General features: G+C 50.7%; 1 protein-coding gene across 1 annotated transcript in view; it reads left to right on the top strand.

The window, feature by feature from the left end:
* LOC144503112 (ectonucleoside triphosphate diphosphohydrolase 2-like) overlaps positions 1-27,064 on the top strand; it is a 127,671-nt gene that overhangs the window by 99,148 nt on the left and 1,459 nt on the right. Inside the window, exons 5-8 of the mRNA XM_078227623.1 lie at positions 9,326-9,556; positions 12,098-12,367; positions 23,741-23,860; positions 26,766-26,903. Coding sequence (XP_078083749.1) covers positions 9,326-9,556; positions 12,098-12,367; positions 23,741-23,860; positions 26,766-26,903 — 759 coding nt within the window. The remainder of the gene's footprint in view (positions 1-9,325; positions 9,557-12,097; positions 12,368-23,740; positions 23,861-26,765; positions 26,904-27,064) is intronic.

Below are 27,064 nucleotides of genomic sequence, written 5' to 3' on the forward strand. Positions count from 1 at the left end.
TATCCCACTCCCTATCATTCTGGTGTGCTCCATGTGCCTATCCAATAACCGCTTGAAAGTTCCTAAAGTGTCCGACTCCACTATCACAGCAGGCAGTCCATTCCACCCTCCAACCACTCTCTGAGTAAAGAACCTACCTCGAACATCCCTCCTATATCTCCCACCATGAACCTTATAGTTATGCCCCCTAGTAACAGCTACATCCACCCGAGGAAATAGTCTCTCAACGTCCACTCTATCTATCCCCCTCATCATCTTATAAACCTCTATTAAGTCGCCTCTCATCCTCCTCCGCTCCAAAGAGAAAAGCCCCAGCTCCCTCAACTTTTCCTCCAAACCAGGCAGCATCCTGGTAAATCTCCTCTGCACTCTTTCCAGCGCTTCCACATCCTTCTTATAGTGAGGTGACCAGAACTGCACACAATATTCCAAATGTGGTCTCACCAAGGTCCTGTACAGTTGCAGCATAACCCCACGGCTCTTAAACTCAAACCCCCTGTTCATAAACGCTAACACACTATAGGCCTTCTTCACGGCTCTATCCACTTGAGTGGCAACCTTCAGAGATCTGTGGATATGAACCCCACGATCTCTCTGTTCCTCCACATTCCTCAGAACCCTGCCGTTGACCCTGTAATCCACATTCAAATTTGTCCTAGCAAAATGAATCACCTCGCATTTATCAGTGTTAAACTCAATCTGAGCCAGAGCCTCAGTATTCCGAGTCATCCAGGGTTCCCTACTTCTACCAGCCGTGCCCTTCACTCTAAGAGGAATGTGCTTACCCTGAACCCAGGTTAACGTACTTTTGAAAGCCTCCCATTTATCAGACATCCCTTTGCCTGCCAACAGATTCCCCCAATCACCTTTTGAAAGTTCCTGTCGAATACCATCAAAATTGGCCTTGCCCCAATTTAGAATTTTAACTTTTGGGCCAGACTTATCATTCTCCATAGTTATCTTAAAACTAATGGAATTATGGTCACTGGTCCCAAAGTGATCCCTCACTAACACTTCTGTCACCTGCTCTTCCTTATTTCCCAAGAGATGGTCAAGTTTTGCCCCCTCTCTAGTTGGGCCGACAACATACTGAATGAGATGTGCGGTTTCTGTTGGAGGAGTGTTCCCTTCCTGTCAGGGAACACTTCAGCAGTCAAGAGCATTCAGCCTCTGATCTTCAGGTAAACATTCTCCAAGGCGGCTTTCAAGACAAAAGACAACGCAGGAGAGTGGAGAGTTGGGTTCACAACTCTGACAGGCCTGCTGCCATTTTACACTCAATTGAGAAATTTAAGAAAGTTCCGTCCTTGGACGGAATTCCCTCCCTGGAATGCTGTCGGCCAATCAAATTGGCTGACAGCTCTCCAGCCTCTCCGGGCACAGCGCTGCAGTGGCCAGAAGAGGCACTGTGCTCTAGGTCCCACACGTCAGGTTGTTTGTTCCTCTGTTTAAGGGCAGAAGAGACAATCCGGGAAATTACAGGCCTGTGAGCCTTAAATCAGTGGTGGGGAAATTATTGGAGAAGATTCTTAGGGATAGGGTGTACTCACATCTGGAAGAGAATAGACTTATTAGCGATAGGCAGCATGGTTTTGTGAAAGGGAGATCATGTCTCACAAACTTGATTGAGTTCTTTGAGGGAGTGACAAAACAAATGACCAAGGCAGGGCAGTGGATGTCGTATATTTGGACTTTAGAAAGTCTTTGATAAGGTTCCTCATGGCAGGCTTATACAGAAGGTAAAGTCACATGGGATCCAAGGTGAGCTGGTAAGATGGATGCAAAACTGGCTTGGGCGTTGAAAGCAGAGAGTAGCAGTGGAAGGGTACTTTTCTAACTGGAGGTCTGTGACAAGCGGCGTTCCACAACGATCAGTGCTGGGGCCTCGGTTGTTTGTAATATATGTAAATGATTTAGAGGAAAATGTAGGTGGTCTTATTAGTAAATTTTCAGATGATACAAAAATTTGGGGAGTAGTGGATAGTGAGGAGGATTGTCAGAGGATACGGCAGGATATAAATCAGCTGGAGACCTGGGCCGACCTGGGCATATGGAATTTAACCCGGTCAAATGTGAGGTAATCCGATTTGGAAGGTCTACTACAGAAGGAAAGTATACAGTAAATGGTAGAGCCCTTAGAAATATTAGCACCCAGAGGGATCTAGGCGTGCAGATCCACAGTTCCCTGAAGGTGGCCACTCAGGTGGAAAAGTTGGTCAAGAAGGTGTATGGCATGCTGGCCTTCATCAGTCAGGGCATTGAGGATAGGAATTGGAAAATCATGTTGCAGCTGTATAAGACTTTGGTTAGGCCGCATTTGGAATATTGTGTACAATTCTGGTCGCCACACAAAGGGAAAGATGTTGATGCATTGGAAGGGGTGCAGAAGAGATTTACCAGGATGTTGCCTGGTTTGGAGGATATGAAGAAAGGTTGAACAAACTTGGGTTTCATTAGAGTGTCGGAGGATGAGGGGGGACCTGATAGAGGTTTACAAGATTATGACAGGCTTGGATAGAGTTGAGAGTCAGAGTCTTTTTCCCAGGGTCGAAGGGTCAATTACTCGGGGGCATTGGTTAAAAGTGAGAGGGGGAAAGTTTAAAAGAGATGCAAGGGGCAAGCTTTTCCACACAGAAGGTGGTGAATGCCTGGAATGTGCTGCTGGAGGAGGTGGTAGAAGCAGATTCTATAACAACGTTCAAGAGGCATCTGAATAGATCCATGAATGGGCAGGAAATAGCGGGATATGGACCACGTAGAGGCAAGAAAATATTAGATTAGAGAGGCATCTGTGTCAGCACAGACGTGGTGGACCAAAGGGCCTGTTCTTGTATTGTACTGTTCTTTGTTCTTTGAATAGTGATTAACTGGGAATTTAAGACAGGGTCATCTCAGTGTTGGCGGGGGGAGGAGGGGGGAGTGGGGATCTGTGGGAAATGGCCCTTAAGTGGCGCATGGGTGGGGGGAGCGTAAAATTATGGCCCAAAACTGGGCACACAGTATTCCAGCTGTAATCTCACTGAAACCCTCTACAACTTAACAAAACTTCTGTATTTTTGTACTCCAATCCCTTTGCAATAAAGGCCAATATGCCATTGGCCTTTCTAACTGCCTGCTTCACCTGCAATGTGTTCCTTGTACAAGCACACCCAAGTCTCTTTGAATAGCACTTACAAGTTTCACACCTTTAAAAAATATACTGCTTTTCATCCTTACGACCAAAATGAAAGCTTTCTCATTCTCTACATGAAAGTCCATCTGCCATCTTGCTGCCCACTCATTTAATCTGTCTATTTCTCTTTGCAACCTCTCTGTGTCCTCCCCACAGCTTACCTTCCCACCTAGCTTGGTACCATCAGCAAATATTGATATATTACTCTCTATCTCTTCATTTAAGTCATAAGCAATTTTCCAATCGAAAGGAATGGCTCCATAATCGAGATAATTTGGGAAAATTATAGTTAGGGCCTATGTAGTTCAAGGCTCTATATAAATAAAAGTTATGAAATCTCTTTCCTTGCCTTTGCCATCATTGTCTCCTTGCTGCAATCTAGCTCAATGGTATCAGGAAATTACATACCTTCAACTCATGATTTTCTATCCATTAATTTTAACAAGCAGAAACTTGCAGCTTACATGCTCGAAACAGAAAAGACAGGAGCTGGCAGGGGGAAATGATGGCTGAATAAGGACAAATAGCAACTTGTATCATATTCTTCTGCCCCCTCCCTCCCCCACAATCTCACTAAGGTGTTCAGGCCCTGCTTCCCCCAGTATTGCAGGCTACAAGCACTCCCCAATCCTTCAAAACCACAATTCAGAAGTCCTGCTGGACTGCCAGATGGAAAAGATATGATTGGGAATATGGTATGATACCTGCTGCAGTCATATAATTCACTGACACTCACTCTATTTACATAATAGTGGTCACTTGGATAGTGTGGTGGAGACAGATTCACACAGCGAGTGGTCAGGATCTGGAATGTACTGTCTGAGAGTGTGGTGGAGGCAGATTCACACAGCGAGTGGTTAGGATCTGGAATGTACTGTCTGAGAGTGTGGTGGAGGCACAGTGAATTCCAGCATTCAGAAGGCAATTGGATTATTATCTGAAAATGAAGAATTTGTCGGTAACATGTAAAAGGTGGGGAGATGGATGAGGGGAAATCCTCCTTCCTACAGGGCGGCACGGTAGCACAGTGGTTAGCACTGCTGCTTCACAGCTCCAGGGACGTGGGTTCAATTCCCGGCTCGGGTCACTGTCTGTGTGGAGTTTGCACATTCTCCTCGTGTCTGCGTGCGTTTCCTCCGGGTGCTCCGGTTTCCTCCCACAGTCCAAAGATGTGCGGGTTAGGTTGATTGACCATGCTAAAATTGCCCCTTAATGTCCTGGGATGCGTAGATTAGAGGGATTAGCGGGTAAAATATGTAGGGATATGGGGGTAGGGCCTGGGTGGGATTGTGGTCAGTGCAGACTCGATGGGCTGAATGGCCTCTTTCTGTGCTGTAGGATTTCTATGATTCCCTGGCGCTAGCATAGAGGTGGGTTGAATGGCCTCTTTCCGTGCTGCAACCATTCTATGATTCTATGCCTTGACTTTTTTTGGGTACCTATTTCTCATCGCCATAGCGATGATAATCACAGGTCAGAAATGATCTCACAGTTGGCTAATCCAAAGACAAATTTCTGCCTAGAGCCAATTAAGTTTCATGTTGATTCAAAGCGATATTTTACAAATACAAGCATTCCAAAGTGTGGCTGGACAAGGGTCTGCCTCGGTACTGGAAACTCTGGGCTCACGCCCCACTCCAGGGTTTGATGGTCAAGGAAGTTGTGTTCATAATGTGGCCAAACAGATTGAGTAGCAACTGGTAAATCCTTCCAATACGCAACAATGCTAAAAGTGGGAGAGTTTCCGGGTCAGCATGGGGTGAGGTGAATGTTGATGGAAAGGTTGCAGATAACCATACCTATCAAATAAATATGTAGCACTGACCTCTGCCCACCAACACCCATTAGCCCATTTCACTATTCATAATTTCAACTGTTCGGTACACAAAACCCCCAATATTGTTAGCCACCCAGACCCCTTCCCACACCTCTGCAAACTGCTAGGATAGGGGAGAGGGTATGTGGGTAGGAGTGGGGGATATCGGTGAGGGTGTGTCAGTGGGAGTGGGGGATATCGGTGAGGGTGTGTCAGTGGGAGTGGGGGATATCGGTGAGGGTGTGTCAGTGGGAGTGGGGGATATCGGTGAGGGTGTGTCAGTGCAAGTGGGGGATATCGGTGAGGGTGTGTCGGTGGGAGTGGGGGATATCGGTGAGGGTGTGTCGGTGGGAGTGGGGGATATCGGTGAGGGTGTGTCGGTGGGAGTGGGGGATACGGGGAGGGTGTGTCGGTGGGAGTGGGTGATACGGGGAGGGTGTGTCGGTGGGAGTGGGGGATACGGGGAGGGTGTGTCGGTGGGAGTGGGGGATACAGGGTGAGGGTGTGTCACTGGGAGTGGGGGATACGGGGTGAGGATGTGTCGGTGGGAGTGGAGGATACGGGGTGAGGGTGTGTCAGTGGGAGTGGGGGATACAGGGTGAGGGTGTGTCGGTGGGAGTGGGGGATATCGGCGAGGGTGTGTCGATGGGAGTGGGGGATACAGGGTGAGGGTGTGTCGGTGGGAGTGGGGGATATCGGTCAGGGTGTGTCACTGGGAGTGGGGGATACGGGGTGAGGGTGTGTCACTGGGAGTGGGGGATACTGGGTGAGGGTGTGTCGGTGGGAGTGGGGGATACAGGGTGAGGGTGTGTCGGTGGGAGTGGGGGATACGGGGTGAGGGTGTGTCGGTGGGAGTGGGGGATACGGGGTGAGCGTGTGTCGGTGGGAGTGGGGGATATGGGGTGAGGGTGTGTAGGTGGGAGTGGGGAATACGGGGTGAGGGCGTGTCAGTCGGAGTGGGGGATATCGGTGAGGGTGTGTCAGTGGGAGTGGGGGATGCGGGGTGTGATTGTGTGGGTGGGAGTGGGGGATATCAGAGAGGGTATGTGGGTGGGAGTGGGGGATATCGGTGAGGGTGTGTTGGTGGTAGTGGGGGATATCGGTGAGGGTGTGTCGGTGGGAGTGGGGGATACGGGGAGGGTGTGTCAGTGGGAGTGGGGGATACGGGGAGAGTGTGTCGGTGGGAGTGGAGGATACGGAGAGGGTGTGTCAGTGCAAGTGGGGGATACAGGGTGAGGGTGTGCCAGTGGGAGTGGGGGTTATCGGTGAGGGTGTGTCGGTGGGAGTGGGGGATATCAGTGAGGGTGTGTCGGTGGGAGTGGGGGATACAGGGTGAGAGTGTGTTGGTGGGAGTGGGGGATACGAGGTGAGGGTGTGTCATTGGGAATGAGGGATACGGTGAAGGTATGTCAGTGGGAGTGGGGGATACGGGGAGGGTGTGTCAGTGGGAGTGGGGGATACGGGGAGGTTGTGTCAGTGGGAGTGGGGGATACGGGGAGGGTGTGTCGGTGGGAGTGTGGGATATGGGGTGAGGATGTGTCAGTGGGAGTGGGGGAAACGGGAGAGGGTGTGTCAGTGGGAGCGGGGGATACGGGGAGACAGTGTGTCGGAGGGAGTGGGGGATATGGGGAGAGAGTGTCGGTGGGAGTGGGGGATATCGGAGAGGGTGTGTTGGTGGGAGTGGGGGATACGGGGAGGGTGTGTCGGTGGGAGTGGGGGATACGGGGAGAGTGTGTCGGTGAGAGTGGAGGATACGGTGAGGGTGTGTCAGTGGGAGTGGGGGATATCAGAGAGGGTGTGGGAGTGGGGGATACGGGGAGGGGGTGTGTCGGTAGGAGTGGGGGATATCGGAGAGGGTGTGTGGGTGGGAATGGGGGATACTGGGAGGGTTGTCGGTGGGAGTGGGGGACACGGGGAGAGGGTGTGTCGGTGGGAGTGGGGGATATGGGGAGAGGGTGTGTTGGTGGGAGTGGGGGATACGACGAGAGAGTGTGTGGGTGGGAGTGGGGGATGCGGGGTGAGGGTGTGTGGGTGGGAGTGGGGGATATGAGGAGAGGGTGTGTGTGTGGGAGTGGGGGATACGAGGAGAGGGTGTGTGGGTGGGAGTGGGGGATGCGGGGTGAGGGTGTGTCGGTGGGAGTGGGGGATACGAGAAGAGGGTGTGTTGGTGGGAGTGGGGGATGCGAGGAGAGGGTGTGTGGGTGGGAGTGGGGGATGCGAGGTGAGGGTGTGTGGGTGGGAGTGGGGGATACGAGGAGAGGGTGTGTGGGTGGGAGTGGGGGATGCGAGGAGAGGGTGTGTGGGTGGGAGTGGGGGATACGAGGAGAGGGTGTGTGGGTGGGAGTGGGGGATACGAGGAGAGGGTGTGTGGGTGGGAGTGGGGGATGCGAGGAGAGGATGTGTGGGTGGGAGTGGGGGATCCGAGGAGAGGGTGTGTGGGTGGGAGTGGGGGATACGAGGAGAGGGTGTGTGGGTGGGAGTGGGGGATATCGGTGAGGGTGTGTCGGTGGGAGTGGGGGATACGACGAGAGAGTGTGTGGGTGGGAGTGGGGGATATCGGTGAGGGTGTGTCGGGAGTGGGGGATACGAGGAGAGGGTGTGTGGGTGGGAGTGGGGGATACGAGGAGAGGGTGTGTGGGTGGGAGTGGGGGATACGAGGAGAGGGTGTGTGGGTGGGAGTGAGGGATATCGGTGAGGGTGTGTCGGTGGGAGTGGGGGATATCGGTGAGGGTGTGTCGGTGGGAGTGGGGGATGCGGGGTGAGGGTGTGTCGGTGGGAGTGGGGGATGCGGGGTGAGGGTGTGTCGGTGGGAGTGGGGGATGCGGGGTGAGGGTGTGTGGGTGGGAGTGGGGGATATCGGTGAGGGTGTGTTTGTGGGAGTGGGGGATACGAGGAGAGGGTGTGTGGGTGGGAGTGGGGGATACGAGGAGAGGGTGTGTGGGTGGGAGTGGGGGATCCGAGGAGAGGGTGTGTGGGTGGGAGTGGGGGATGCGAGGAGAGGGTGTGTGGGTGGGAGTGGGGGATCCGAGGAGAGGGTGTGTGGGTGGGAGTGGGGGATCCGAGGAGAGGGTGTGTGGGTGGGAGTGGGGGATACGAGGAGAGGGTGTGTGGGTGGGAGTGGGGGATATCGGTGAGGGTGTGTCGGTGGGAGTGGGGGATACGACGAGAGAGTGTGTGGGTGGGAGTGGGGGATATCGGTGAGGGTGTGTCGGTGGGAGTGGGGGATACGAGGAGAGGGTGTGTGGGTGGGAGTGGGGGATACGAGGAGAGGGTGTGTGGGTGGGAGTGGGGGATACGAGGAGAGGGTGTGTGGGTGGGAGTGAGGGATATCGGTGAGGGTGTGTCGGTGGGAGTGGGGGATATCGGTGAGGGTGTGTCGGTGGGAGTGGGGGATGCGGGGTGAGGGTGTGTCGGTGGGAGTGGGGGATGCGGGGTGAGGGTGTGTGGGTGGGAGTGGGGGATATCGGTGAGGGTGTGTTTGTGGGAGTGGGGGATACGAGGAGAGGGTGTGTGGGTGGGAGTGGGGGATACGAGGAGAGGGTGTGTCGGTGGGAGTGAGGGATATCGGTGAGGGTGTGTCTGTGGGAGTGGGGGTTACGAGGAGAGGGTGTGTGGGTGGGAGTGAGGGATATCGGTGAGGGTGTGTCTGTGGGAGTGAGGGATATCGGTGAGGGTGTGCCTGTGGGAGTGGGGGATACGAGGAGAGGGTGTGTGGGTGGGAGTGGGGGATGCGAGGTGAGGGTGTGTGGGTGGGAGTGGGGGATGCGAGGTGAGGATGTGTCTGTGGGAGTGGGGGATACGAGGAGAGGGTGTGTCGGTGGGAGTGAGGGATATCGGTGAGGGTGTGTCGGTGGGAGTGGGGGATACGAGGAGAGGGTGTGTGGGTGGGAGTGAGGGATATCGGTGAGGGTGTGTCGGTGGGAGTGGGGGATACGAGGAGAGGGTGTGTCGGTGGGAGTGGGGGATACGAGGAGAGGGTGTGTGGGTGGGAGTGGGGGATGCGAGGTGAGGGTGTGTGGGTGGGAGTGGGGGATGCGAGGTGAGGATGTGTCGGTGGGAGTGGGGGATACGAGGAGAGGGTGCGTGGGTGGGAGTGGGGGATATCGATGGGGGTGTGTCGGTGGGAGTGAAGGATATGAGTAGCTATATGATACTGAGGTGGTTTCACTCTGTTACTGACTTTGCTGGTTCTGCAAATTCTAATCTTCCACTTTTAACTCCCCTTTTGAGATGGGACATTGAAGACAATTTCAGGTGTTGTGCCGGCACGGTGTCTGTTCCCTGTCTCACACTGAGTGACACAAACACCTCATCTCTCTTGTTCCTATTCTTTACAGTATGGATTGGTCGGAAGGTGGATTAATCCAGTGAAAAACACGGTGGGAGCAATGGACCTGGGAGGTGCATCCACTCAGATCTCCTTTGTGCCCACTAGCAAGGAGACAGAAGATCCAGAAAAAGAAGTCTCTCTCCGTCTATACGGCCAAGACTATAAAGTGTACACCCACAGCTACCTCTGTTACGGAAGAGACCAGGTTATGAAGAAAGTGTTCGCGAAAATAATTTCTGTAAGACACTACATTTTCTATTAAAGAATTTCATGCAATTTGTAGGCAGTGCTGCGGGATATAGTGGGTGGGATATGGGGAGAGAGTGGGTGGGATACGGGGAGAGGGTGGGTGGGATACGGGGAGAGGGTGGGTGGGATACGGGGAGAGGGTGGGTGAGATACGGGGAGAGGGTGGGTGGGATACGGAGAGAGGGTGGGTGGGATACGGGGAGAGGGTAGGTGGGATACGGGGAGAGGGTGGATGGGATACAGGGAGAGGGTTGGATTGAGGGATACGGGGAGAGGGTGGGATTGAGGGATATGGGGAGAAGGTGGGTGGGATTTGGGAAGAGGATAGGTGGAATATGGGGAGAGGGTGGGTGGGATGCGGGGAGAGGGTGGGTGGGATTTGGAGAGAGGGTGCGTGGGATACAGGGAGAGGATGATTGTGGGATACGGGGAGAGGGTGCGTGGGATACATGGAAAGGGTGGTTGTGGGATTTGGGGAGAAGTTGGGTGGGATTTGGGGAGAGGGTAGGTGGGATTTGGGGAGAGGGTGGGTGGGATACGGGGAGAGGTGGGGTGGGATATATGAACAAAGAACAAAGAACAATACAGCACAGGAACAGGCCCTTCGGCCCTCCAAGCCCGCGCCACTCCCTGGTCCAAACTAGACGGTTTGAGGGCGGCACGGTAGCACAGTGGTTAGCACTGCTGCTTCACAGCTCCAGGGACCTAGGTTCGATTCCCAGCTTGGGTCACTGTCTGTGTGGAGTTTGCACATTCTCCTCATGTCTGCGTGGGTTTCCTCCGGGTGCTCCGGTTTCCTCCCACAGTCCAAAGATGTGCGGGTTAGGTTGATTGGCCATGCTAAAATTGCCCCTTAGTGTCCTGGGATGCGTAGATTAGAGGGATTAGCGGGTAAAATATGTAGGGATATGGGGGTAGGGCCTGGGTGGGATTGTGGTCGGTGCAGACTCGATGGGCCGAATGGCCTCTTTCTATACTGTAGGGTTTCTATGATTTCTAAGACCATTCTTTTGTATCCCTCCATTCCCACTCTGTTCATGTGGCTCCACCACTTTGCCCGGCAGCGCATTCCAGGCCCCCACCACCCTCTGTGTAAAATACGTCCTTCTGATATCCGTGTTAAACCTCCCCCCCTTCACCTTGAACCTATGACCCCTCGTGAACGTCACCACTGATCTGGGAAAAAGCTTCCCACCATTCACCCTATCTATGCCTTTCATAATTTTATATACCTCTATTAGGTCACCCCTCATCCTCCGTCTTTCCAGTGAGAACAACCCCAGTTTACCCAATCTCTCCTCATAACTAAGCCCTTCCATACCAGGCAACATCCTGATAAACCTCCTCTGCACTCTCTCTAAAGCCTCCACGTCCTTCTGGTAGTGTGGTGACCAGAACTGGGCGCAGTATTCCAAGTGCGGCCGAACCAACGTTCTATACAACCGCAACATCAGACCCCAACTTTTATACTCTATGCCCCGTCCTATAAAGGCAAGCATGCCATATGCCTTATTCACTACCTTCTCCATCTGTGACATCACCTTCAAGGATCTGTGGACTTGCACACCCAGGTCCCTCTGCATATCTACACCCTTTATGGTTCTGCCATTTAGCGTATAGCTCCCCCCGACGTTAGTTCTACCAAAATGCATCACTTCGCATTTATCTGAACTCCATCTGCCATTTCTTTGCCCAAATTTCCAGCCTATCTACATCCTTCTGTAGCCTCTGACAATGTTCCTCACTATCTGCAAGTCCAGCCATTTTCGTGTCGTCCACAAATTTACTGATCACCCCAGTTACACCTTCTTCCAGATCATTTATATAAATCACGAACAGCAGAGGTCCCAATACAGAGCCCTGTGGAACACCACTAGTCACAGGCATCCAGCCGGAAAAAGACCCTTCCACTACCACCCTCTGTCTTCTGTGACCAAGCCAGTTCTCCACCCTTTCTCTCCCCCTTTATCCCATGAGATCCAACCTTTTGCACCAACCTACCATGAGGGACTTTGTCAAACACTTTACTAAAGTCCATATAGACGACATCCATGGAAAGGGTGGTTGTGGGATTTGGGGAGAAGTTGGGTGGGATACGGGGAGAGGGTGGGTGGGATACGGAGAGAGGATGATTGTGGGATTTGGGGAGAGGGTGGGTGGGTTACGGGGAGAGGGTGGGTCGGATACGGGGAGAGGGTGGTTGTGGGATTTGGGGAGAGGGTGGGTGGGATATGGGGAGAGGGTGGGTGGGATTTGGGGAGAAGGTGGATGGGATATAGGGAGAGGATAGTTGTGGGATTTGGGGAGAGGGTGGGTGGGATACGGGGAGAGGGTGGTTGTGGGATTTGGGGATATGCAGAGAGGGTTGGATTGAGGGATATGGGGAGAAGGTGGGTGGGATTTGGGGAGAGGGTGGGTGGGATTTGGGGAGAGGGTGGGTGGATTTGGGGAGAGGGTGGGTGGGATTTGGGGAGTTGGATTTTACAGTTGAATGGCTGATTACTTCTCACTCCTTTTATTCCTCCCTCAGAACAAAGGTTACTTGAGTGACATTACCAACCCATGTATGCCACAAGGCTACAGCACCAATTACACACAGGAGTTTATATTCGATAGCTGGTGTACTGCAAATGAGAGTGCTCAGGATTACTCACCCAAGCAAACCGTAACCTTCAGAGGGTCTTCAGACTTCGACAATTGTTATAAAATTGTCAACTCCATCTTCAGCTTTGCTCCGTGTAACTACAGCAACTGTGCTTTCAACAATGTCTATCAACCGGAGGTTACCGGTGATTTCCTGGTAATTTTATATCAATTTGCATAGGGGCACAGAAATACGCCATTCAGTCCATGCAGTGTGTTAATGTCAGTGTTTCTGCTCCCACTCTAGCCTCCTCCCAACTTTCCCCACCTAAATCTACCATCGTAACTCTCCATTCCCGTCTCCCTCAGATCCTTATCTAATTTCCCCTTCAATACTTCTACACGATTCACTTCAAGCATTCCCCATGGGAGCAAGTCCCACATTCTCCTCACTCCCTCTGGAGTGAGTTCCACATTCTCTCCACTTCCTGTGGGAGCGAGTCCCACATTCTCCGCACTCCCTTTGGGAGCGAGTCCCACATTCTTCACACTCCCTGTGGGAGTGAGTCTCCCATTCTCCGCACTCCCTGTGTTTTTCATTCATTCATGGGACATAGGCATCCCTGGCTGGGCCAGCATTTATTGCCCATCCCTAATTACCCTTGGAGAGCAGTTGAGAGTCAACCACATTGCTGTGGCTTTGGAGTCACATGTAGGCCAGACCAGGTAAGGACGGCAGATTTCTTTCCCTAAAGGACATTAGTGAACCAGATGGGTTTTTCCGACAATCGACAATGGTTTCATGGTCATCAAGGAAAGTGCACCCAATTCCAGCTCCTTGAAGACCGTGTTAGGGATCTGGAGCTGGAGCTGAATGAACTCAGGATCATTCGGGAGGTAGAGACAGCTATAGATAAAAGCTACAGAGAGGTAGTTACTCCTGGGAATGAGGATACTTGGGTGACTGTTAGAAGGGGTAAGAAGCAGTCAGAGCAACGATCCCCTGTGGCCGTTCCTCTGTATAACAAGTATAGCGTTTTGGATACTGGTGGTGGGGGGGGGGGGGGGGGGGGGGGGGGGACTTGACAGGGGTAAGCCATGGGGTACAGGTCTCTGGCACAGAGTCTGTCCTTGTTGCTCAGAAAGGAAGGAGGGAGAGGAGTAGAGCATTAGTCATTGGGGACTCCATAGTTAGGGGGACAGATAGGAGATTCTGTGGGAACGAGAGAGAGACTCGCGGTTGGTGTGTTGCCTCCCAGGTGCCGGGGTCCGTGATATCTCGGATCGTGTTTTCGGGATCATTAAGAGGGAGAAGCCCCAAGTCGTGGTCCACATAGGCACCCAAGACATAGGTAGGAAAAGGGATGGGGATGTAAGGCAGAAATTCAGGGAGTTAGGGTGGAAGCTTAGAGCTAGAACAAACACAGTTGTTATCTCTGGTTTGTTACCCGTGTCACGTGCTAGCGAGGAGAGGAATAGGGAGAGAGAGCAGTTGAACACGTGGTTACAGGGATGGTGCAGGAGGGAAGGATTCAGATACCTGGATAATTGGGGCTCATTCTGGGGTAGGTGGGACCTCTACAAACGGGATGGTCTGCACCTGAACCAGAGGGATACCAATATCCTGGGGAGGAAATTTGCTAATGCTCTTTGGGAGGGTTTAAACTAATTCAGCAGGGGGATGGGAACCTGAATTGTAGCTCCAGTGTACAGGAGGTTGAGAGTAGTGAGGTCAGGAATAAGGTTTCAAGGTCGCAGGAGGGTACCGGCAGGCAGGAAGGTGGTTTGAAGTGTGTCTACTTCATGTGTGTCCCCCATGCAAGGCTTCTAGAAAAAGTGAGAGGGCATGGGATCCAAGGGGCTGCTGCCCAGTGGATCCAGAACTGGCTTGCCCAAAGGAGGCAGAGAGTGGGTATAGATGGGTCTTTTTCTAATTGGAGGTCGGTCACCAGTGGTGTGCCCCAGGGATCTGTTCTGGGACCCTTGCTGTTTGTCATTTTCATAAATGACCTGGATGAGGAAGTGGAGGGATGGGTTGGTAAGTTTGCCGACGACACGAAGGTTGGTGGGGTTGTGGATAGTCTGGAGGGATGTCAGAAGTTACAGAGGGACATAGATAGGATGCAAGACTGGGCGGAGAAGTGGCAGATGGACTTCAACCCAGATAAATGCGTTGTGGTCCATTTTGGCAGGTCAAATGGGATGGAGGAGTACAATATAAAGGGAAAGATCTTAGTACTGTAGAGGATCAGAAGGACCTTGGGGTCCGGGTCCATAGGACTCTAAAATTGGCCCTGCAGATGGAGGAGGTGGTTAAGAAGGCGTATGGTGTGCTGGCCTTTATCAATCGAGGGATTGAGTTTAGGAGTCTGGGGATAACGATGCAGCTATATAAGACCCTTGTCAGACCCCACTTGGAGTACTGTGCTCAGTTCTGGTCGCCTCATTACAGGAAGGATGTGGAAATGATTGAAAGGGTGCAGAGGAGATTTACAAGGATGTTGCCTGGTTTGAGTGGCATGCCTTATGAGGATAGGCTGCGGGAGCTCGGTCTTTTCTCCTTGGAGAGACATAGGATGAGAGGAGACCTAATAGAGGTATATAAGATGTTGAGTGGCATAGATGGGGTGGACTCTCAGAGGCTTTTTCCCAGGGGGAAATAGCTGCTATGAGAGGACACAGGTTTAAGGTGCTGGGGGGTAGGTACAGGGGAGATGTTAGGGGGAAGTTTTTCCACACACAGGGTGGTGGGCGAGTGGAATCGGCTGCCATCAGTGGTGATGGAGGCAAACTCAATAGGGTCTTTTAAGAGACTCCTGGATGAGTACATGGGACTTAATAGGATGGAGGGTTATAGGTTGGCCTAGAAGGTAGGGATATGTTCGGCACAACTTGTGGGGCCGAAGGGCCTGTTTTGTGCTGTAGCTTTTCTACGTTCTATGTTCTAACGCCAGGAGCATCCGGAATAAGGTGGGTGAGCTTGCAGCATGGGTTGGTACCTGGGACTTCGATGTTGCAGCCATTTCGGAGACATGGTTAGAGCAGGGACAGGAATGGTTGTTGCAGGTTCCGGGGTTTAGATGTTTCAGTAAAATCAGGGAAGGTGGTAAAAGATGGGGAGGTGTGGCATTGTTAGTCAAGGACAGTGTTACGGTGGCAGAAAGGACGTTTGATGAGGACTCGTCTACTGAGCTAGTATGGGCTGAGGTTAGAAACAGGAAAGGAGAGGTCACCCTGTTGGGAGTTTTCTATAGGCCTCCGAAAAGTTCCAGAGATGTAGAGGAAAGGATTGCAAAGATGATTCTGGATAGGAGCGAAAGTAACAGGGTAGTGGTTATGGGGGACTTTAACTTTACAAATATTGACTGGAAACGCTGTAGTTCAAGTACTTTAGAGGGGTCAGTTTTTGTCCAATGTGTGCAGGAGGGTTTCCTGACACAGTATGTAGATGCGAGGCCACATTAAATTTGCTACTGGGTAATGAACCAGGCCAGGTGTTAGATTTGGAGGTAGGGGAGCACTTTGGTGACAGTGACCACAATTCGATTACGTTTACTTTAGCGATGGAAAAGGATAGGTATATACCGCAGGGCAAGAGTTATAGCTGGGGGAAAGGAAATTACGATGCAATTAGGCGAGATTTAGGATGCATGGGATGGGGAAGGAAACTGCAGGGGATGGGCACAATTGAAATGTGGAGCTTGTTCAAGGAATAGCTACTGCGTATCCTTGATAAGTATGTACCTGTCAGGTCGAGCGAGGGAACCGTGGTTTACTAAAGAAGTTGAATCTCTTGTGAAGAGGAAGAAGGAGACTTATGTAAACATGAGACGTGAAGGCTCAGTTAGGGCGCTTGAGAATTACAAGTTAGCCAGGAAGGACCTAAAGAGAGAGCTAAGAAGAACCAGGAGAGGACATGAGAAGTCTTTGGCAGGTAGGATCAAGGAAAATCCTAAAGCTTTCTATAGGTATGTCAGGAATAAAAGAATGACTAGGGTAAATGGTAGGACTCTGAAGAGTGCAGTTGAACAGAGGGATCTGGGAATACAGGTACAGAATTCCCTAAAAGTGACGTCACAGGTGGATAGGGTCGTAAAGAGTGCCTTTGGTACATTATAAATCGGAGTATCGAGTATAAAAGTTGGAGTGTTATGGTAAGGTTATATAAGGCATTGGTGAGGCCGAATTTGGAGTATTGTGTACAGTTTTGGTCACCTAGTTACAGGAAGGATGTAAATAAGATTGAAAGAGTGCAGAGAAGGTTCACAAGGATGTTGCCGGGACTTGAGAAGCTGAGTTACAGAGAGAGATTGAATAGGTTGGGACTTTATTCCCTGGAGCGTAGAAGATTGAGGGGAGATTTGATAGAGGTGTATAAGATTTTGATGGGTATAGATAGAGTGAATGCAAGCAGGCTTTTTCCGCTGAGGCTAGGGGAGAAAAAAACCAGAGGGCATGGGTTAAGGGTGAAAGGAGAAAAGTTTAAAGGGAATATTAGGGGGGGCTTCTTCACGCAGAGAGTGGTGGGAGTGTGGAATGAGCTGCCGGATAAAGTGGTAAATGCGGGGTCACTTTTAACATTTAAGAAAAACTTGGACGGGTTCATGGATGAGAGGGATGTCATAGAATCATAGAATCATAGAAGGGAGGGATAGAATCATAGAAGGGAGGGATATGTCATAGATGTGGAGGGATATGGTCCAAGTGCAGGTCAGTGGGACTAGGCATAAAATGGTTCGGCACAGACAAGAAGGGCCAAAAGGCCTGTTTCTGAGCTGTAATTTTCTTTGGTTCTCTGGTTCTACGGTAAGATTAGGGCCAGTCAAGGACAGTAGTGGGAAGTTGTGCGTGGAGTCCGAAGAGATAGGAGAGGCGCTAAATGAATATTTTTCGTCAGTATTCACGCAGGAAAAAGACAATGTTGTCGAGGAGAATACTGGGATACAGGCTATTAGACTAGACGGGATTGAGGTTCATAAGGAGGAGGTGTTAGCAATTCTGGAAAGTGTGAAAATAGATAAGTCCCCTGGGCCGGATGGGATTTATCCTAGGATTCTCTGGGAGGCTAGGGAGGAGATTGCAGAGCCTTTGGCTTTGATCTTTATGTCGTCATTGTCTACAGGAACAGTGCCAGAAGACTGGAGGATAGCAAATGTTGTCCCCTTGTTCAAGAAGGGGAGTAGAGACAACCCTGGTAATTATAGACCGGTGAGCCTTACTGCTGTTGTGGGCAAAGTTTTGGAAAGGATTATAAGAGATAGGATTTATAATAATCTAGAAAGGAATAATTTGATTAGGGATAGTCAACACGGTTTTATGAAGGGTAGCTCGTGCTTCACAAACCTTATTGAGTTCTTTGAGAAGGTGACCAAAGAGGTGGATGAGGGTAAAGCAGTTGATGTGGTGTATATGGATTTCAGTAAAGCGTTTCATAGAAATCATAGAAACCCTACAGTGCAGAAGGAGGCCATTCGGCCCATCGAGTCTGCACCGACCACAATCCCACCCAGGCCCTACCCCCACATATTTACCCGCTAATCCCTCTAACCTACGCATCTCAGGACTCTAAGGGGCAATTTTTAACCTGGCCAATCAACCTAACCCGCACATCTTTGGACTGTGGGAGGAAACCGGAGCACCCGGAGGAAACCCACGCAGACACGAGGAGAATGTGCAAACTCCACACAGTGACCCAAGCCGGGGATCGAACCCAGGTCCCTGGAGCTGTGAAGCAGCAGTGCTAACCACTGTGCTACCGTGCCATTTGATAAGGTTTCCCACGGTAAGCTATTGCAGAAAATACGGAGGCATGGGATTGAGGGTGATTTAGCGGTTTGGATCAGAAATTGGCTAGCTGTAAGAAGACAGAGGGTGGTGGTTGATGGGAAATGTTCATCCTGGAGTTCAGTTACTAGTGGTGTACCGCAAGGATCTGTTTTGGGGCAACTGCTGTTTGTCATTTTTATAAATGACCTGGATGAGGGTGTAGAAGGATGGGTTAGTAAATTTGCGGATGGCACTAAAGTTGGTGGAGTTGTGGACAGTGCGGAAGGATGTTGCAGGTTACAGAGGGACATAGGTAAGCTGCAGAGCTGGGCTGAGAGGTGGCAAATGCAGTTTAATGCGGAAAAGTGTGAGGTGATTCACTTTGAGGTGATTCACTTTGGAAGGAGTAACAGGAATACAGAGTACTGGGCTAATGGTAAGATACTTGGTAGTGTGGATGAGCAGAGAGATCTCGGTGTCCATGTGCATAGATCCCTGATAGTTGGCACTCAGGTTGATAGGGTTGTTAAGAAGGCGTACGGTGTGTTAGCTTTTATTCGTAGAGGGATTGAGTTTTGGAGCCATGAGGTCATGTTGCAGCTGTACAAAACTCTGGTGCGGCCACACTTGGAGTATTGCGTACAGTTCTGGTCGCCGCATTATAGGAAGGATGTGGAAGCAATGGAAAGGGTGCAGAGAACATTTACCAGGATGTTGCCTGGTATGGTGGGAAGGCTGAGGGACTTGAGGCTGTTTTCGTTAGAGAGAAGAAGGTTAAGAGCTAACTTAATAGAGGCATACAAGATGATCAGAGGATTAGATAGGATGGACAGTGAGAGCCTTCTTCCTCGGATGGTGATGGCTAGCACGAGGGGACATAGCTCTAAATTGAGGGATGATAGATATAGGACAGATGTCAGAGGTAGGTTCTTCACTCAGAGTGGTAAGGGCGTGGAATGCCCTGCCTGCAACAGTAGTGGACTCGCCAACATTAAGGGCATTTAAATGGTCATTGGATAAACATATGGATGATATTGGAATAGTGTAGGTTAGATGGGCTTTAGATTGGTTTCACAGGTCGGTGCAACATCGAGGGCCGAAGGGCCTGTACTGCGCTGTAATGTTCTATGTTCTATCAATAGATTCTTAATTCCAGTTATTTTTCATTGAGTTCAAATTCTACCATCTGCCATGCCGGGATTCGATCCTGGGTGCCTAGAACATTAGCTGAGTTTCTGGATTAAGAGTCTAGCAATAATACCAGTAGGAGCGAGTCCCATATTCTCCTCACTCGCTGTGGGAGCGAGCTCCACATTCTCCTCACTTCCTGTGGAAGCAAGCTCCACATTCTCCCCACTCTCTGTGGGAGCGAGTCCCACATTCTCCCCACTCCCTGTGGGAGTGAGTCCCACATTGTCCCTACTCTCTGTGGGAGCGAGTCCCACATTCTCCCCACTCCCAATGGGGGTGAGTCCTGCATTCTTCCCACTCCCTGTGGGAGCTAGTCCCACATTCTCCCCACTCCCTGTGGGAGTGAGTCCACATTCTCCCCACTCCCTGTGGGAGCGTGTCCCACATTCTCCCCCGTCTCTGTGGGAGTGAGTCCCACATTCGCCCCACTCCCTGCAGGAGCGAGCTCCACATTCTCCCCATCTCTGTGGGAGTGAGTCCCACATTCTCCTCACTCCCTGTGGGAGCGAGCTCCACATTCTCCCCACTCTCTGTGGGAGCGAGTCCCACATTCTCGCCACTCCCTGTGGGAGTGAGTCCCACATTCTCCCCACTTCCTGTGGGAGCAAGTCCCACATTCTCCGCACTCCCTGTGGGAGCAAGCGCCACATTCTCCCCACTCCCTGTGGGAGTGAGCGCCACATTCTCCCCACTCTCTGTGGGAGTGAGTCCCATATTCTCCCCAGTCCCTGTGGGAGCGAGTTCCACATTCTCCCCATTCCCTGTGGGAGCGAGCTCCACATTCTCCCCACTCCCTGTGGGAGTGAGTCCCACATTCTCCCCACTCCCTGTGGGAGTGAGTCCCACATTCTCCCCACTCCCTGTGAGAGTGAGTCCCACATTCACCCCACTCCCTGTGGGAGTGAGTCCCACATTCTCCCCACTCTCTGTGGGAACGAGTCCCACATTCACCCCACTCTCTGTGGGAACGAGTCCCACATTCTCCCACTCCCTGTTGGAGTGAGCTCCACATTCTCCCCACTCTCTGTGGGAACGAGTCCCACATTCTCCCCACTCGCTGTGGGAGCGAGTCCCACATTCTCCCCACTCCCTGTAGGAGCAAGTCCCACATTCACTCCACTCCCTGTGGGAGCGAGTCCCACATTCTCCCCGCTCTCTGGGTGAAGTGGTTTATTTTGAATTCCCTATTGGATTCTTGGGGTCTCTCTTATATTGATGGCCTCTGGTTCTGCTCTTCCCCACAAGAGGAAACATTCTTTCACTATCCACTCCCTCAAAACTTCTCAGTATTTTAAACATCTCTATTCGGTCACCGCTCAATCTTCCTTTTCCAGTAGAGGACAGGCCCCAGCCTGTCAATCATTTTCTGATGTATATTCCAATTGCATTCAAATCTCTTCCCACACCTAGTGGTGCTCAAAGATGGACTACTGTCTGTTTCCATAGCTAGTGATTCCCAGAACGGATCACTGGTCAGACACCAGGGGCTTATTGCTTGAGGGGTGCCACTCCACAGGCATGACCAGGAATCTCTCCTGCTCTTCCCGCCAGCCATTGGCATGTTGGAAGGATTTGCAGGTTGACACACTCAGTCTGTTTGCCCACGTTATGAACGTACCTTCCTTGGCCCTGATGTGTATATCCACACATTTCTGGTATCATCCTGGTAAATATTTCTGTACCCTCTCCAGATCCTCTGTATCCATTTTATTATATAGTGTTCAGAACTGCACACACTTCTCTCGGTGTGGGTGCTCGATACAGGTTTAGGATGACTTTCCCACTTGTCAGAACATGAGAATTAGGAGCAGGATTTGACCGTGTGGTCTGTCAAGCCTGATCTAGGGGTTCAAATCCATTTTCACCACCTCTCCATATCCCTGAGAGAGCAAAGATCTGTATATCCCATCCTTGCATATATTCCATCCCTGTAAGATAAAACCTCGTGCTTACTAATTTTGTTAATGGTCTTGCTAATTTGTGGTTCCACTTTAGTGATTGATTGATACTCTGTGATCCCCTCGATTTACACTTTCCATGTAATAAGTTCTCTATTCTAATCAAAATGTACAACTTCACATTTATCTGTGTTGAATTTTATTTGCCAATTATTTGCTCAATATGCAAGTTTATTAATGTCCCCTGTATTCTGTTGCAGTCCCTCTCAGTATTGGCTCCCTCTTCCCTTTTGCCCCCAATTCAATGTCATCGACAAGTTTAGAAATGGTATTTTTGATTGTAAAGTCCAAATCATTGATGTAAATCGTGACCAGCAATGGTCCTAGCACTGGTTCCTGTGGAACACCATTTCCTATTTCCTCCACTCTGAATAACGCCCCTTTACTCCCACTTTCTGCTTTGTCTTGAAGCCAGCTAGTAATTCATTCTGCCTCAAAAACAGAAAATGCTGTAAAATCTCAGCAGGTTTGACAGAATAGAGCCAACGTATTGAGTCAGGATGAAGGGTATTTAATTTAATACATTCTGTCACTTGTCCTGACGCCACATTCTCTGGCCCAATTGAATAGTCTATCATTGGGCACCTTTTGAAAATCCAGATAAATCACACCAACTGTGTTGCCATTATCAACTCCCTCTGTTACCTCCTCCAAACAGCTAATGAGATTTTGAACAGCTAATCAAGTGGCAGGTAGTACTGCTGCCTCATAGTGCCAAGGACCCAGGTTCAATTCCAGCCTCGGGTCACTGTCTGCACATTCTCTCCTGTCTGTGTGGGTTTCCTCCGGGTGCTCCGGTTTCTTCCCACAGTCCAAAGATATGCAGGTTAGGTTGATTGGTCATGCTAAATTGCCCCTGAGTGTCAAAAGATTAGGTGGAGTGGCCATGGTAAATGCACAGGGTTATTGGGAGAGGGTGAGGGGGGTGGGCCTGGGTAAAATGCAACCTTTGGAGAGTTTGTGCAGAGTTGTTGGGCTTAATGGCCTCCTTCTCCATTGGAGGGATTCTACGGTTCTAATCTACCCTTAGCTTGTAACTCCAGAGATCAGGAACATGAGGTGATCCATAGGAGATGGGAGCAGGTATCCAAATTCTAATCTCCAAGCTGATTTAAACCTTTCGTTCATTGCCTCTTTACCCTCTGTCCTGTTGGCAATGGGAAGTTCTTTGGCCATGCCAGCTCAGAATGGCAGCCCCTGTGTGCCAGCAGACTGAATTCACAGAGCTCTTCATTTCATCCACTCTCTCATCCTCATGTCGTTCTCCATTCTAAAGAAATGCATGTTCCCTGTACAAAGTCTCTGCTCCTCCCAAATCCACATCAGTCACCTTTTCCCATTCCCACTCCAGCTTGGGATCAGGATCATTTGTGCAGTGTCTCAAGCATGCCCTTTGGCATTCTCACCTTTCACTGCTTTCCTCCTGGTGTCCTTATTCCCTCAGGAAGATCCCAGAACCCAGCTTTCAAACCCCATCCAATAGGTAATATCTGCCTCTCCAGGAAAATGATAAGAACGTTTTTAGACACTGTTCACATGAACCAATGCAGCTAAATCATTTATTAACCTTCCAGGCAAGCCATTACACCGAGATCCCACCTGCCCTCTCAGCAAAATCTAAAACATCATTTTGAAGAATAACAGGGAGGTATTCTCCCATGACAGCAACTGTTTCTGAAGTTTTATAGATAAAGGTGGAATAACCAATTAGCAATGGTTAGAGGGAGCTTTACTTTGTATCTAACCCCATGCTTTACCTGTCCTGGGAGTGTTTGATGGGGACAGTGTAGAGGGAGCTTTACTCTGTATCTAACCCCGTGCTTTACCTGTCCTGGGAGTGTTTGATGGGGGACAGTGCAGAGGGAGCTTTACTCTGTATCTAACCCCGTGCTTTACCTGTCCTGGGAGTGTTTGATGGGGGACAGTGCAGAGGGAGCTTTACTCTGTATCTAACCCCGTGCTGTACCTGTCTTGCGGGTGTTTGATGGGGACAGTGTGGGAGTTTTTCTCTGCATATAACCCTATGCTGCACCTGTCCTGAGAGTGTTTGATAGGGACAGTGTAGAGGGAGCTTTACTCTGTATCTAACCCCGTGCTATACCTGTCCTGGGAGTGTTTGATGGGGACAGTGTAGATGGAGTTTTATTCTGTATCTAACCCCGTACTGTACCTGTCCTACAGGTGTTTGATGGGGACAGTGTAGGGGGAGCTTTACTCTGTATCTAACCCCGTGCTATACCTGTCCTGGGAGTGTTTGATGGGGACAGTGTAGATGGAGTTTTATTCTGTATCTAACCCCGTACTGTACCTGTCCTACAGGTGTTTGATGGGGACAGTGTAGGGGGAGCTTTACTCTGTCTCTATTCCTGTGTTCTACGTGTCCTGGGAATGTTTGATGGGGACAGTGTAGAGGGAGCTTTACTCTGTATCTAACCCTGTGCTGTTGGGAGTGTTTGATGGGGACAGTGTAGAGGGATCTGTCTAATGATAGTGGCATATTTCTCTGTGTAAAGAATTGTGTCTCCAGGATGAACCACTATCCAATGATAATTGATTCTCTGTTCTTTGTTACATCCTGTTTATGGATTTCGCTGTGTTACGGCTGCGGTTTTCTAAATCCAGTTTAGCTGGAGATGGTGGTTAATCTGATAATATTGCCTCTTCTGTCTGAGCAGGCCTTTGCAGCATTCTATTACACAGTGAATTTCCTGAAAACGACTTTGAAGAAGAATATTACATCACCCAACGAGCTGAGGGAGGCATCGAGTTCCATCTGTAAAATGAGCTTCAATGAGGTGATTGTTAATAACAGAGAATCCTTCTCTCCTTTCATCCCCCTTGTCTCAATCCCCTCTCTTTCTATCCTTCCCACTCTCTCCTTAACCCCATTCTCTCACCCAAACCTCCTCTCTCCTTAGAATCCTTTCCAACTTTCAAACCTTCTCACTCTCTCTCTCTCCACCAGCCCCCTATCTTCCACAATCATCCAGTTCTTCCAACCACCACCACCCCCCCCCCCCCCCCCGACCCACCCCTCCCTGTTGTACCTCTCACCACCCCGCTCCAGGTTTCTCCCAGGACCTATGAGGGCCATTGCTAGCTGGCTGGCTGGCCAGCCCAGCTGGTTGCTGCTGCCTGTCGGTCTCATGTGAACCTGTCTTGAGGCCCAATATTGGTTGTTTATCAGTGTGAGTGATTGCTCTCTCTGCCCAATTCACCACAGCACTGACCCCTACAGCTGGAATTTGACACTGTGGGAGTAAGCATGTGACTGCCCGGAACGCTGTGAAATCACGCAAGAAAACATTGGGCCTGCGTGCTGACATCATCACACCATCGCATCATATTACAGTCAGTAGGCATAGACTGGATTGTGCCCACTGACAGCTAAACGGGCAATTAAACCAACCGAAAAGGCAATTGTCTGAAATTTTACATGGCGATGCAATTTTGCGGTCAACGCACAGACCACACAGGAAGGCAGCCATCTTGTTTTGAATTTGGACTCGATCCAGAATGGGACAGAAGCCAAGCAGAGCGGTGGCATTGTGAGTAGGTTGGACTTTAGGTGAGAGTTGGTTGTAGGTGCTTTTCTGACTGTCCATTGTTTTTGCTGTGTTTTCTGAAGGATTATTCGGATTACAAGCTTTCTTAGAGGCTGAGTGCACCAGTCAGTGAATTATCCTGTGGTGTCCTTATTCCAACAAATGGGGATTGTCTACTCTGCTGAAAGAACCTTCTGTGAAGGAGAGGAGAGGGCCAGAGGGAGAGGAAGCCTGCTCCCAGTGAGCGACCTGAGGGAAGATAGGCACAGCCAGAGGGGATGCAGGAAGTGCAGGCGAAGGATCTGTAGAAGACGCCTTTATCTTGCAGGCAGAGTTTACAGGCAGCACTCTAGCCAACTCAGCATATCTGAGGTCCAATGCTGAACGCGGCTCCGTCTCTCTCAGGACACTGTGACCACCATAAGCCAGATATAGGCTCAGAGATTGCCTCAAACTGTGTTGGTGACCACCCTATGCCAGTGCTCCTTAAAGGTTATAGTGGTCCTAAACGTTTACACCCGCAGTTCTTTCAGAGGGTCAGTAGGGAATCTGCGTTTCCCAGTCTGCTGCCCACAGCTGCAGCAAGCTGGCCACTGACGCTCTGTTTAGATGGCTCATAAACTTCATTCATTTCCAGACTGACGATGCCAGTCAGGCTGAGTGAGCCAGAGACTTAGCTGCAACTGCTGCAGTCCCCCGCATCCAGGCTGCCTTAGATAGCTCACATGTGGCCATAAAGGCTCCAGCAGGTGAGCCTGGTGCCTTCATCAACAAGAAGGGATTCCACTCCATGAGAGTCCAGGTTGTCTGTGACCACAAGTCACTGATTTTATAGGTCAGTGCCAGGCACCTGGCAGCTCCCCTCCTGTTGCACCCCCAGGTGCCAAGGCTGTTTGTCGCTCTAGCTGAGTTGGATGGTTGGCTCCTGGGTGACAAGGTGGCACCATTCTGACAGCCCAGGACATATACAGAGGGGAGGTATAGTAGAAGTCATGTCTCTGCAAGGACAGTAACTGAGAGGACCATTGGACTGCTCAAGATGAGGTTCCATTGCCTGGACAGATCACTGCAATATGAGTGTAGAGTACGTCTAGCTTACTGTCATTGCGTGCTGCACCCTGCACATTCTGCCCCCATCAATGGGGGACCCATTGGAGACAGTAAGGCAGCTCCACGGCGCACAGAGGACCACTTGAGTGATGGGTCTGATGAGGAGCTGGAGGAGACCCAGGGTGAGACATGGATGCGGAAGTGAGGAACCTTCAGGGAGACAGAGAAACCAGGGAGGCATTGATTCTCCTGTTTTTCAGCTAGGTAACTGAGGCATGGCTTGAAGGTGAGGGGTAGAGTGATGCTACATTGATGAAGGTTCCTGATGAGGCTGTCCCCTCACAGTTATGTCAAGTTAACCCATGAAAAAAAGTTTGCAGCTCTTCCCCGAGGTCACAGGCCACTCCCACGCCCAGCACCTGCACATTCAGGACATTACACATAATGCAATCTTTAAATGGTGGTCAAGTTAACACATAGAACAAAGAACATGTATCAACTTAAACGTATATCACCATGACAACCTCTCTAGTGTTACAGCACCTTAAAGTGCTGTATTGGCTCCACCCGCACCCCTCCCCCTGCCCCCGCCTCACTGGCAGCGGCAATGGGGGCAGCTGATGATCTTGGAGCCGAAGTGGGAATTCCTAGGGAGAGAGAATCCCACACCATGGCTGGGTACTGCTCACTCGCTGCAGCCTCTTCAGGTCCCATGGTCATGGACAGAGGAGCTGTGGTTTTGGTCTGGAGCACCCTGAGAGGAGCCTCCCAGCTCCTCTGCCAGCGTAAGATTGGTTTGAACCTCCCAGCTCACATTAATGGATGGGCACCCAGCAGAGAGATGAGGTATTTAGCCATCGCTCACACTGTTCCCATTGGACCCTCCACATTCCACCCCCTCCAGCAACACTGAACCAATGTCCAGGCACGTTTCACACTAGCTGCCCCATCACTGGCCCTGGCTGCGATTGTGGGCAAGAGTGGATTACCCAACTGGGGCTGGGTCTGCTGATTGTGTTCACACTACATGGGTAAATCTCTGCCCCAATTGAGTGGTCAGTTTTAATTCCAGTGATGATTTAATTCTCTTCCTTTGTCAATGCAGCTGAAGGAGAAGGCACAGAATGTATCAGAGAGAAGACTTGTGGATTATTGCACAACCTCCTCCTACATCCACATCCTGACAACCAGAGGCTACAAGTTCAACGAAGAGACATTTAAAAACATCGCATTCCAGAAAACGGTCTGAGTTTCACTTCTGACTTTGTTGCCCCTGTCTTTCCCTCTCGCTCTCCCTCCCTCTCGCTCTCATCTCCTGCTCTCTCTCTCGCTCTTTCTTTCTCTCCCTCCCTCCCTCTCCTTTCCTCTCCTTCCCTTCCTCTCGCCCCCCCCTCGCTCCCTCTC

The sequence above is a fragment of the Mustelus asterias genome, chromosome 13 (genome assembly GCF_964213995.1).
Source record: "Mustelus asterias chromosome 13, sMusAst1.hap1.1, whole genome shotgun sequence".
Taxonomy (NCBI): Eukaryota; Metazoa; Chordata; class Chondrichthyes; order Carcharhiniformes; family Triakidae; genus Mustelus; species Mustelus asterias.